The 13,671-nt window shown below is 40.3% G+C and overlaps 1 protein-coding gene across 3 annotated transcripts in view; it reads right to left on the reverse strand.

Moving 5' to 3' along the window:
- The window catches only part of WDR75 (WD repeat domain 75), a 400,614-nt gene that overhangs the window by 50,167 nt on the left and 336,776 nt on the right, over positions 1 to 13,671 (reverse strand). For all 3 annotated transcript variants that reach the window (XM_056534259.1, XM_056534260.1, XM_056534261.1), the window contains 2 exons: positions 10,816 to 10,959; positions 10,565 to 10,656 (listed from right to left, as the gene is read on the reverse strand). In XM_056534259.1, coding sequence (XP_056390234.1) covers positions 10,565 to 10,656; positions 10,816 to 10,959 — 236 coding nt within the window. The remainder of the gene's footprint in view (positions 1 to 10,564; positions 10,657 to 10,815; positions 10,960 to 13,671) is intronic.

Below are 13,671 nucleotides of genomic sequence, written 5' to 3' on the forward strand. Positions count from 1 at the left end.
AACTTGATGGACTCGTTTTTTTTCAACCTTATGAACTATGTGATGTACACGGACAACGTGTTTCAAGTATGCACTCGTCAGGTCCATCCATCTAACTTCCTCTGGCTTCCTTCTGGGGTCAGTACGGTCATTTCAACCCGACCTTCGCTTTGCGCCAGAGGTCTCTAGTATTTGCGGCGTGCTTCCGGCGTGAAAGTCTTCTCCTTTAAGAGAGGGTGACAATGTTTGTGAAGTACAGACTCCACTTTCTTTTTTAGTCCTTATTAAATGGGATAATCGGCTTGCTTCCCTCTACATGCGCAGACTCCTTCTTGAGCCATCCTTGCAGACTGCTATGGAGGATTGTGAGCCAGCATTTTGTCATTTCTTCCTCACTTTTTGCTTAATCAACGTTATCAATAAGAATCGATGACTGAAATTGTCGAAATTGCGCTGTGATTAATTAACTGTTGTAGCCCTAGTCAACTATGTACAGGTACCAGAGCACAAGACCCTCACCAAGCCTCAGAGTGATGAAATGCTGCTCCCATGCTGATAAAAGGTTAGCAAAGCTGGGCGCGAAGCTTGTGCCCATTGGTACCGGTATGTTTTAAATAAAAATCTCCCTGAAAATAAAAATAATAAAATCAATTGATTTCAATAAAAATTCTACTTGATCTAGCTCCATGTTTGATTTTACCAGAAATCCTCTGACCTCTTCAATGCCCTGATAATGTCTGATGCTAGTGTAGAGTGCACCTACATCCATCATTGCCAAACAATGGCCTGCTTAACAAAAGGCCTGAAATTTGCCCCCACGCGATCCCTTAGTAAATTCGATACGTATATAGGAGTCGAGAAATACGTCACAAAACTTTTGGTTAATGGAAGAAGACAGGACAATCTGACAAGAGCGGAGAGAAATGAAATCAAGAATTTACAACAGAACAAATATATAACAACACATCCAGCAGCTAAAGGAGGGGCGATCATGATCCAGGACACTTACAACTGCAACCAAGAATGTATGAGACAATTATCTGACAACTAGACACATCAGAAATTGGATAAAGACCCCACTATTCCCTTTAGTGTGGAGTTTTAAGTAATGTGCGACCGTGCCCTGAAAAAAAAAATACTGAACGAGAAAGAACATAAATACCCACTAAATACAAGGAAAAAACTTCCAGTGTTTTACAGTTTGCCTAAAATTCACAAAGATGCCAACAGCCTACCCCAGCTGTCCCATTGTGTCAGGCATAGGCTCATTGACTAGTCACATCACATTGACCAGTTCCTTTAGCCATTGGTGCAGCAAACTACCTTCGATCTGAAAGACAACAGATCGTTAAAATGCTGAAAAATTTAGCATAAAGATCATAATATGTTTTGGCAATGATGGATGTAAGTGCACTCTTCACTAGCAACAGGCATCATCAGGGGATTGAAGCAGCCAGTAGATTTCTGGTAAAATCAAACATGCAGCCGGATCAAATTGAAATTTCATTGTAATCCATTGATTTTATTCTGATACGCTATCTTTATTTTCAGGAAAATACAGCTATGGCCACAAGATTTTCTAACCTCTTCATGTCAGGATGGGAGGAGGATTTCATCAATTCGAGGTTTGACAAGTTTCTCAAGCTCTGGTACTGGTACATAGATAATATTTTATTTTGGGTTTTACTTAAACACACCCTACATAATTTACTCACGTCCACAAATAACAATCTTCACCTTATTTTTACTCCATCGGTTAGTGAGACAAAAATAAAAATTTTAGACCTGACAATCGAAGTCTCCTCTGCAGGCCTCGAATGGAAAATTTACCAGCAATAGATTGGTAGAAAATATTACATTTTATTTTTTTGTTGTCACCCCCTATATGGCTCCTAAATGTACCCACAGCTCAGTTTAGGACAGAGTTGTAGCTAGCTCCTTTCATGCCCGAGGTAAGAACAGAAGATTGTGCCATCTTCATCATTGGGGCTCAGGGCACCCTTCAGAATTTTTTTTTCGTGGGCCACGCCTACTGAATAATTTTTTTTTTATGTTTCTCACAAATGACATTCACTGATCAGTGTCATTTTTCTTTCCTTCCCCATCTGGCCCAAGAATCATGATTATCTCTTCCAGCCAAAACGCTTCAGGGCAGAACCTGCAACACAAACATATTCGGCTCTGCACTTTTACAGCATTATCCTCCCCTTTTCCCCCACAAATGCCTCCAGCCTCCTCCAAACACAATGCCATCAGCCTTCCCACAACACACAATGTTTCCAGCTGCACTCAAATGCCTCGCCCCCCACAAACACACAAAATGCCTCCTGCCTTCCCCATATTCCTCCGGTCTTCCCCACACACAATGCCACCAGCCTCCCCCACACACAATGCCACCAGCATCTCCCCACACACAATGCCACCAGCCTCACCCAACAAAGTGACATAGGGGTGTACATAGGAGAGAAGAAAGGATGTAGAGGGGTGTACCTGGGTAACAGAGGGGCATACAGGGGTGTACGGGATAACAGAGGGGTGTCCAGGGGGAGCAGAGAGGTGTAGAGGTGTGAAAGAAGGGTTGGAGTGCAGTACCTGAAGTTGAGTAGGGCTCTGTCAGCACCGCCCCTGCTCCTTCCCTCCAGCCCCATCATTCTGCTGAGTGACCAGAGTTCACAGCTGCTTCACAGGAGGAGGATGATACATGGGGATCAGAGCATCCTGTCCCGGCAGTGTGCACAGACATCTCTTCCACCCTGCCTGTGCGCCTGTGACTCACTCCCAGCGCTGCTGGCCATGCCATGAGTGAGTTACAGGTGCACAGACTGGGATGGAAAATTCAACAACATTTTATGTCATCTTTACCACTGGAGTGTCCTGGCACACCTGCCGGGGAACCCTGGTTGGGAATCACTGCCAAGCGTAATGTGTGCTTGACTCCCTGTGCCGCACATCCTTAGCCGATGTGCCCCCTAGCAGCAGCATGCATGAGGCGAACGCCTCAGTTGCCTTATGGGTGCTATGGCCTTGGTTTAGGAGACTAAAAGAAACTGTACTAACCCAGAAGAATATGAACAGGAATCAGCAACATTAACCAAGATGTTCCTGGAAAAATATTAAACAGAGGACCTCTTAGATGATTCAAACTATATGCCAATTAGCCAGAACCTCCTTCTTTGAAGTAAAATACCCAAAAATAAGCAAGGAGCATGTAGAGGGAAGCAAGCTTATTATCCCACAAACTACAAAAAAGTGGAGACAATACTTCACAAACCTTGTCACCCTCTCTTAATTGATAAGACTTTGGGTCCCTCCGATTTGGAGAAGAACATGGCTTAAAATGAAAGTTTTATTTTTATGTAGGATTTGTAGCAACTGTTAAACGATCCACTCCATGAGAAAAATTTAGATCATGTCCAAAGCCAATGGCTTTGAGTGGAAGATCACACAGAGCTGTTAACTTGCAATAGCAAAAGTGTTATCTATATCATCGAATGCTCCTGTGGGAAGCAAAACATGGAGGGAACCAAGAGACAACTTGCAGTGAGAATTTCCAAAACACATTTTTAAATTAAAAAAGGCAACCTACGCACTTCTCTACCCATGATGATAAAAGATCCATTACACTTTATTTTCACAGCTATCCAAAGTATCAAAATGGGATGGAGAAGAATGAACCATACAGCCTGCAGAACATCAGTGGGCAGGAGCAACAAGAAAAGGAGCCTTCTACATTCACCTTCTCACCAGTCCAGGACTAAGAATTAGGAGGTGCATAGTATCATATGTACCTATCTTTACATGGCGTGACAAATAGTGAGCCGAAGTTATTTTTATATAAAGGGCTGTATTGCATAGCTAGTGTTTATACACTATACCATTGTGCTTTGCTTACAATGTCCACTCCCGTAAATGTCCAATTAAGGCATCAGCAGATTTAGATATAGACATATTAGGTAGACTGATATTTAAAAGGATCATAAACAGTCAGGTTCATAAATATTGGAACATCGACAATTCTAAACTTTTTGGCTCTATACACAACCACAATGGATTTGAAATTCAACGAACAATATGTGCTTTAACTGCAGATTGTCAGCTTTAATTTGAGGGTATTTACATCCAAACCAGGTGAACAGTGTAGGAATTACAACATTTTGCATTTGCGCCTCCCAAAAGTAATTGGACAGAATAATAATCATAAATCAAACTTTCACATTTTAATACTTGGTTGCAAATCCTTTGCAGTCAATTACAGCCTGAAGTCTGGAACACATAGACCTTAACAGACGCTGGGTTTCATCCCTGGTGATGCTCTGCCAGGCCTCTACTGCAACTGTCTTCAGTTCCTGCTTGTTCTTGAGAAAAAAAGAAAAGAGGCGGAGGCGCTCCTTGTGGAGTAAAATCACTTCAATATGGAGGGGAGAAAGATCACTGCTCATCAGACATAGTTGTGTAGCCCATACACAACAATGGAGATTGCGTAGATAAACAATCCGGGATCTGCAGCCTTCCTGATGTGAACAGTAATAGACAGAGCGGGCTTCTGGTTCAGGAATTAATTGGCGCTGACCGGGATAAGGACACCAAACAGGTAAGATACCTTCAAGGAGGGATTTATTGTAGGTAATGCAATGCGTTTCACCACGATGCCTGAGGAAGCCAAGTATGCGTGGTGAAACGCGTTGCATTACCTACAATAACTCCCTCCTTGAAGGTATCTTACCTGTTTGGTGTCCTTATCCCGGTCAGCGCCGATTAATTCATGAACCAGAAGCCCGCTCTGTCTATTACTGCTTGTTCTTGAGGCATTTTCCCTTCAGTTTTGTCTTCAGCAAGTGAAATACATGCTCAATCAGATTCAGGTCAGGTGATTGACTTGGCCATTGCATAACATTAAAAATATTTCGGTTGCTTTAGCAGTATGCTTTGGGTCATTGTCGATCTGCACTGTGAAGCGCCGTCCAATGCGTTCTGAAGCATTTTGCTGAATATGAGCAGATAATATTGCCCAAAACACTTCAGAATTCAGCCTGCTGCTTTTGTCAGCAGTCACATCATCAATAAATACAAGAGAAGCAGTTTCATTGGCAGCCATCATGCCCATGCCATGACATGACACCACCACCATGCTTCACTGATGAGGTGGTAAGCTTAGGATCATTAGCAGTTCCTTTCCTTCTCCGTACTCTTCTCTTCCCATCACTTGGGTACAAGTTGATCTTGGTCTCATCTGTCCATAGGTTGTTCCAGAACTTTGAAGGCTTTTTTAGATGTTGTTTGGCAAACTCTAATCTGGCCTTCCTGTTTTTGAGGCTCACCAATGGTTTACATGTTGTGGTGAATCCTCTGTATTCACTCGGTTGAAGTCTTCTCTTTATTGTTGACTCTATATCACATACACCTACCTCCTGGAGCGAGTTCTTGATCTGGCCAACTATTGTGGAGGGTGTTTCCTCACCGGGGAAAAAAATCTTCGGTCAACCACCACAGTTGTTTTCCTAGGTCTTCCTGGTCTTTTGGTGTTGCTTAGCTCACCTTTTTAAGAATGTGCCAAACAGTTGTTTTGGTCATCTCTCTGATGGGTTTGTTTTGTTTTTTTTAGCCTAATGATGGCTTGCTTCACTGATCGTGACCACTCTTTGGATTTCATCTTGAGAGTTGACAGCAACAGGTTCCAAATGCAAATAGCACACTTGAAATTAACTCTGCACCTTTTATCTGCTCATTGTAATTGGGATAATGAGGGAATAACACACATTTGGCCATGGAACAGCTGAGAAGCAAATTGTCCCATTACTTCTGGTCCCTTAACAAGTGAGAGGCACATATGCAAATTGTTGTCATTCCTACACCATTGACCCAATTTGGATGAAAATACCCTCAAATTAAAGCTGACAATCTGCAGTTAAAGCACTTCTTGTTCATTTCATTTCAAATCCATTGTGGTGGTGTATAGAGCCAAAAATGTTAGAATTGTGTCGATGTCCCAATATTTATGGACCTGACTGACTTTAGATTTTTAGTTTTAACACCCTATATGAGGATAGTTGCAAGGGCCCTGCGATCTATTTCCTGTAATTTATGTTCCTAATTAAAGGAGTACTCCAGCGCTTTTTTTTCTATGATCCCACTTGCTTTCCGACACCCCCCTTCACCCCCCCGTTGCATCAATATAGCTCTTCTGTCTTCTGGCCCGGTCTTTTTCCTGCCTCCATGTGTTTGGATCATTACACTACATTCAGCGTATCGCTGGCCACAGCGATGTCCCGCCTAGGCTGGTGATACACTGAGCAAGGGTGTCATGTAACAGGCCCGGGCAGCAGGGAGAAGACGGGACCCGGGCTTGTTACATGACACTGCACTCAGTATTAGTGGCCTAGGTGGGACATCACTGTGGCCGGCAAATACGCTGATCACAGTGTGATGATCCATGCACACGGAGGCAGGAAGAAGGCCAGGTCAGAAGAGCTATATCGGTGCAACGGGGAGCAGCGGAAGGTGAGAACGTTTTTTTATTTTTGCAGCCTGGGCACAATTGGATTATGAACAAAAAAAAAGCACTGGAGTACTCCTTTAAATATATAGCATCACAATTCAATTTTTCAGTTTTTTCACTATATGTTGGGGTAACGGCATAAACGTTTGTACACTTTTTTTTTTTTACCTTTTATATATTTTACATATTCTCTATACATTTATGAGACACTAATCTTTCCAGGGGCACTTAGAGGACCATTTCCCTATTCATTTTCTGTTTCTTACAAATCCAAGACATATAGGTATTTGTGTTGGCTAACTTCTGTTTCTTTAACCCCTTAATGCCGGACATAAATGTACGTCCTGGTGAGCTGGTACTTAAAACGCACCAGGACGTACATTTACGTCCTATGCATAACCGCGAGCATTGGAGCCATGCTCTGTTCATGTGCGGCAGGTCCCGGCTACTGATAGCAGCCAGGGACCCGCCGGTAATGGCGGACATCCACGATCGCACGGATGCCCGCCATTAACACCTCAGATGCCGTGATCAATACAAATCATGGCATCTGCAGCATCGCGGTCACTAAAATGGATGATCGGATCGCCCGCAGCGCTGCCATGGCGATCCGATCATACAGAACGGCAGACGGAGGTCCCCTCACCTGCCTCCACTGCCTTCAACGGGTCTTCTGCTCTGCGATCGAGCAGACCAGAGCAGAAAATAGCCGATAACACTGATCAGTGCTATGTCCTATGCATAGCACTGAACGGTATTAGCAATCGATTGGTTGCTATAAATAGTCCCCTATGGGAACTATTAAAGTGTAAAAATAAAAGTAAAAAAAAAAAAAAAAAAAAAAAAAAAGTAAACAAAAAAAGGAAAAACCCCCTCCTCCAATAAAAACGTAAATTGTCCCATTTTCCCCCCAAAAAGTGTAAAAAAAAATATTTTATATACATATTTGCTATCGCCGCGTGCATAAATATCCAAACTATTAAAACAAAATGTTAAAGGGGTTATCCAGGAAAAAACTTTTTTTATTTTTATTTATCAACTGGCTTCCAGAAAGTTAAAAAGATTTGTAAATTACTTCTATTAAAAAATCTTAATTCTTTCAGTACTTATGAGCTTCTGAAGTTAAGGTTGTTCTTTTCTGTCTAAGTGCTCTCTGATGACACGTCTTGGGAACCGCCCAGTTTAGAAGCAAATCCCCACAGCAAACCTCTTCTAAACTGGGCGTTTACCGAGACACGTGTCGTCAGAGAGCACTTAGAAAAGAACAACCTTAATTTCAGAAGCTCATAAGTACTGAAAGGATTAAGATTTTTTAATAGAAGTAATTTACAAATCTGTTTAACTTTCTTTAGCCAGTTGATATATATGAAAAAAGTTTTTTCCTGGATAGCGCCTTTAATGATACCATACGGTGAACGGCGTTGACGTAAAAAAAAAAAAAAGTCCAAAATAGCTGCTTTTTTATAACATTTTAGTCCAACAATTTTTTATAAAAAATGCATTATGAGTTTTATATAAGCAAATATGTTATCAATAAAAAAAAGCACAGATCACGGCGCAAAAAATGAGCCCTCATACCGCCGCTTATACGGTAAAATGAAAAAGTTATAGGTCTTCAAAATAGGGGGATTTTAAACGTACTAATTTGGTTAAAAAGTTTGCGATTTTTTTAAGCGCAACAATAGAAAAGTATGTAATCATGGATATCATTTTAATCGTATTGCCCCAAAGAATAAATAACACATGTCATTTTTACTGTAAATTTATGGCGTGAAAATGAAACCTTCCAAAATTTGCAAAGTTGCGGTTTTCTTCCCCACACAAATAGTATTTTTTTGGGTTGCGCCATACATTTTATGGTAAAGTGAGTGATGGCATTACAACGGACAACTGGTCGAGCAAAAAACAAGCTCTCATACTAGTCTGTGGATGAAAATATAAAAGTTATGATTTTTGGAAGGCGAGGAGGAAAAAACAAACGTAAAAATAAAAAATGTCTTAGTCCTTAAGGCCCAAATGGCACCAGTAGATTTAAAAAGGAAAAAAAAAAAAAAACCTTTCCACAGCGGAGTAACCCTCAAGGACTCACCTAAAAGGTTACTCCGCTGGAAAGGTTTTTTTTTTTTTTCCTTTTTAAATCTACTGGTGCCAGAAAGTCAAACAGATTTGTAAACTATTTCTATTTAAAAATGTTAACCCTTCCAGTACTTAGCTGCTGTATGCTCCACAGGAAGTTCTTTTCTTTTTGAATTTCTTTTCAGTCTGACCACGGTTCTCTCTGCTGACACCTCTGTTCTTGCAGGAACAAATCCCCCTAGCAAACCTCTCCTGACATGGACAGAGGTGTCAGCAGAGAGCACTGTGGTCAGACAGAAAAGAAATTCAAAAAGAAAAGAACTTCCTCTGGAGCATACAGCAGCTGATAAGTACTGGAAGGATTAAGATTTTGAAATAGAAGTAATTTACAAATCTGTAACTTTCTGACACCAGTTGATTAAAATAAAAAAATAAATGTTTTCCACTTTAAAGGGGTACTCCGGCCCTAAGACATCTTATCCCCTATCCAAAAGATAGGGGATAAGATGTCTGTTCGTGGGGGTCCCGCCGCTGGGGACCCTCCGCAATCTCTCATGCAGCACCCCCGATCATCAGCCTCATGGAGCGAAGATCGATCAGTGTCTGATGACTCATGATCACAGGGCCGGAATATCGCGATGTCACGGCCCTGCCCCCTCGTGATGTCACGCCCGCCTCAATGCAAGTCTATAGGAGGGGGCATGATGGTTGCCACACCCTCTCCCATAGACTTGTACTGAGGGGACAGGGGCATGACGTCACGAGGGGGTGGAGCAGTGACTTCACAATACTCTGGCCCCTTACGATCGCAAATCATCAGACACAGAGCAACCTTCGCTCCGTAAGGCTTATGATTCGGGGTGCAGCATGAGAGATTGCGGGTGTCCCCAGCGGCAGGACCCCCGCGATCAGACATCTTATCCCCTATCTTTTGGATAGGGGATAAGAGGTCTAGGGCCGGAGTACCCCTTTAAGATAGCTACATTTGTGAGGTACACTTTTGAACACATTTGAACAAAAAATAAAAACACCGAATTTTGGGTGGTTTACAATACACTATATCTTAAAATAAATGGTGTCAAAAAATTTAACTTGTCCTATACAAAATAGGTCCCAGTATGGCTTTGTCGATTGAGAAATAATTAGGTTATGAATCTTGTAAGGTGAGGAGGAATAAAAAAAAAAATAATTACCGTAATTGCTTCGGGGTGGGGGTTAATTATTTCCAATCCATTTAAATGTCAGAAACATATGGTTAGTATGGGGATAATCCTTCAAATTGTATCATACATATGAACTGAATATTTAGTGCATGTAAAGATTTTTAATTATACCTGCACTTAATTCACCCAGTATAATGATCAACCACAATCTCGAGTTTGAAGGGTTTATCCAGGATGAGAAACAGACTTAATTTCTTCTAAAAACAGCTTTGTCATTAATCCCATGATGCTTTAGCACAGCATCACATGACCAGTCAAAACCTAGTAATATTGCCTGCTTTGAGGACAGTGTAATAGTCCTTCCTCTATTCTACAACTAGAAAACCATAAGTCCACAGAAAGGGAGGTCGCACTGTGCACTTCATTATCCCTGTGTGACAGGTTTTCCACAGATGGGAACAGAAATCACTATCACAGTGATGTTTACACGCTCCTATGTTGAACAGTCCATGTAGTTTGAACACACAGGGAATTCTGGTGAATAAAATGGTGGTCCCTTTGAGAGAATTGAAGGACAAGTAATTTCCAGGGAGTCACTATGAGATAACCTAACCCAAATGAAAAAAAGTATACCAGGAATTTTCAACTACAATTAACTACATAAAACACTAGGTGAATAATGTATATTTTGTGACTAGTTACATTATTAAAAAGATATTTTACTAAACTGCTTCTTTTAATGTCTAATGAGCATTACATCCGTCTAAGTTTATTCTAGGCAAAAAAAAGACCATATAAATTATGTATTAAGAAAATAATGAACAAGAAATTTGAATTTAACATGGTTTACCTTTTGTGTTGCTGGAAAATCAGTAAGGAATCCACCAATAAGGAACACAAAATGACTGCAGGTGGTAATACGTGAGCTGGAGTGTGAAGAAGCTATAACAGAAAGATACAATATCAATAATAAATTTTTTTTTCGCTAATTCACAGCAATCACTTCCTGGTCTACAATTTAAATGTGCAGCAATTCATAACAGTAAGGTAGATTTTTAAGACTATTCTGGGATTGTACGTTTAAGTAAAAATAAAACATACCTCTTTAACAGCAAAGGACTCTGGAGTTTTGCAACCAGTTGAAACAAATTCCTGCAGTTGCATTGTCTCCACCTGTTTTTGTTGCCATTTTTTTTCCATCAACATGAAGAAAGGAGTAAAAGGTAAAAACTCTCCTGCTGACAACTGAAAACAAAAAAACAAAACTTGTTTCATATTCAATATGTTCCGATTTAATTGACCATTTTTTTGTACTGGCATCATTTGTTAAAGAGGTATTGTGGAATAACAATTTTTTCAGATTTTGCTGATGTTACTGTAAAAAAAGATAAAAAGTGAAGTGGCTTAAATGCCCCTGTCCCCTGCAGTTACCGTTTCAGCTACTTATGGTCCCATGCTGTCCAACTCTTCTCCCTGCTTCTGAGAGGAAAGTCTGGAGGAGAACTTGTCTGCTTAGTCAATAACTAGCTGCAGTGGTGTACTCATCCAGCAGCATCAACAATATATGCAGTACACACTAGAATACCCCTTTAAATGTTATGTTTCTTGTTAATATTTTTTCAAATGTTTAACAATTTCTTTTATGGCAAAATCAGAAGCAATATGGATTTCAGTGGCCTCCATAAATTCCCTTCTAAAAAATGCATCCCTCAAGGTATTGAAAATAACATTTAGGAAGTTTGTTAACTCTTTAAAACAGGGGTGGGGAACCTCTGACCTGCAAGCCATATCAGGCTTAGGCCTGCAACATAATTCTGTCTGGCTTCCTAGTGGTTCCGCAGAAGGAAACTCACTGTAAACCCTTTTATGCTGTTTGCACCCTCCCCCCCCCCTCCCCCCCGCCGACTCACAAAATGATGGTGGGTGCAAAACTCCAGCTGTTGCAAACCTACAACTCCCAGCATGCACTGACAGACCATGCATGCTGAAAGTTGCAGTTTCTCAACAAATGGTAGAGAAACACAGAGTTTGGGTCTATTGCCTAACTCTGTGTTTTCCCAGCAGTGTGCCTCCTCGGCAGAAGCCCCGAGTGGTACATCAGGCCAGAGTGACCAATTAGGAAGTTCAAGGTGGCATCAGTGACACCCCTAATCCCAGAAAATGTTTAAAAAATAAAGTCAGAAACCAGTGGGTAATAAATATAAAATAAGCTATTTTTCAATACAAAACATTGCTATCATTATCAAGGTAATTAGGTGCAGCATACAATTCACAGTGTTGAATACCTATTTATCAAGGTTATAGGCTGACATTGAAATACCATAGTGCCACATATCTATATCTATCTATATACACACACACACACACACTATGACATAGTACAGTGCTATGTAGTGTGGGGATAATTGAGGCCATATAAGTACAAATAGTATCCAATCAGGGAATAATACAACTATGACCTAATATATACTATGACAGCCCAAAAAGAAGAATTGTAGTCATAACAAACCATATATTTATGAACACTTTACAATAATAGTAGACATCCTCAATTAGGATAAAAACACCCTCATGTATAAAGAAAACACTCTCCATTATGATAGACACACCCATGATTATAGTATAAGTTTGGACATAAGTTCCTGATGAAAGGCACAAAGGCAGATGCAATAAAGGAGTTACAATTGTTTAGTCTTGAGAAGAGACGTCTAAGGGGGGATATGATAAATGTATATAAGTATATTAATGGCCCATACAAAAAATATGGAGAAAAACTGTTCCAGGTTAACCCCCCCCCCCCCCCCCCAAAGGATGAGGGGGCACTCCCTCCATCTGGAGAAGAAAAGGTTTAGTCTCACGGGGCGTGGAGCCTTTACCATAAGAACTGTGAACTTATGGAACAGTCTACCTCAGGAACTGTTCACAGCAGGAAAAATTAACAGCTTTAAAACAGGGTTAGATACATTCCTGGAACAAAATAACATTAATGCTTATGAAGAAAATTAAAATCCCATCCCTTCCCCAATATCGCGCCACACCCCTACCCTTCAATTCCCTGGTTGAACTTGATGGACTTATGTCTTTTTTTTCAACCGTACTAACTATGTAATAACGGACGGAGGAGAATGGAGACTGTGAAAAGCTGAGACAGAGGATGGATGAAGATGGATCCACCATGCTGGATTCCCAGTCTGTGAATCTGAAACTGAGCAGCAAATACATAGAAATATTAAGGTAGAAAACTAAAAAATAATAAAAAATTTATAAAGGCAGGGATGGTTTATCATGATGGGGAAAGTGAACTGGGAGGATTCTAAAATGTAACAATATGACAGGTACTCTAAACACTGGGTCAGTGATAGTTAACACTCTTTCCCTCAAACGTCTCTAGAGGAGTTATTTAAATTCCCAATGAGATTAGATTTAATCTATTAAATTACATTACAGACAAGATAGGTAAATATAAACAATGTTACATGAGATGTTGGGAGACTAACATGTTGCTTATTGCAGTATTTGTTCCATGGCCATTCTTGCCTCAGCTTCTAATAGGAATAGATAAACTGGTTTTGAAATATGAATACTGTCCAAAAATTTGAATAGGAGATTTAGGTCTGGGATGATAACACTAGCAGATTAAGAAGAATGGACAATCTTAAACAGAACATATCCTTGAAACAGTTTTGTGAAGTTGTGTAGAAGCTGAGGAATGGTGGTAAGGTCAAATTTACTTGTAGGTAACTACTGGAAAATGTAAATAAAATCAATATTTATATCAATAAAAAAAAGAGGGTTCTCAGATTATTCTCCCTTGAATCTGGAGCTAATAGGATAAAAAAAATAATAATAAATAAAAATAAAAAAAAGACTCCTAGACATCCAATATGGTTTAAGTTTATTGCAGACTATGAAAGTGAAAAATTAATTTTTAGAGAATTCAGGATCAGCTGTTATTAT

This window comes from Hyla sarda, chromosome 8, assembly GCF_029499605.1.
Source record: "Hyla sarda isolate aHylSar1 chromosome 8, aHylSar1.hap1, whole genome shotgun sequence".
Lineage (NCBI taxonomy): Eukaryota > Metazoa > Chordata > Amphibia > Anura > Hylidae > Hyla > Hyla sarda.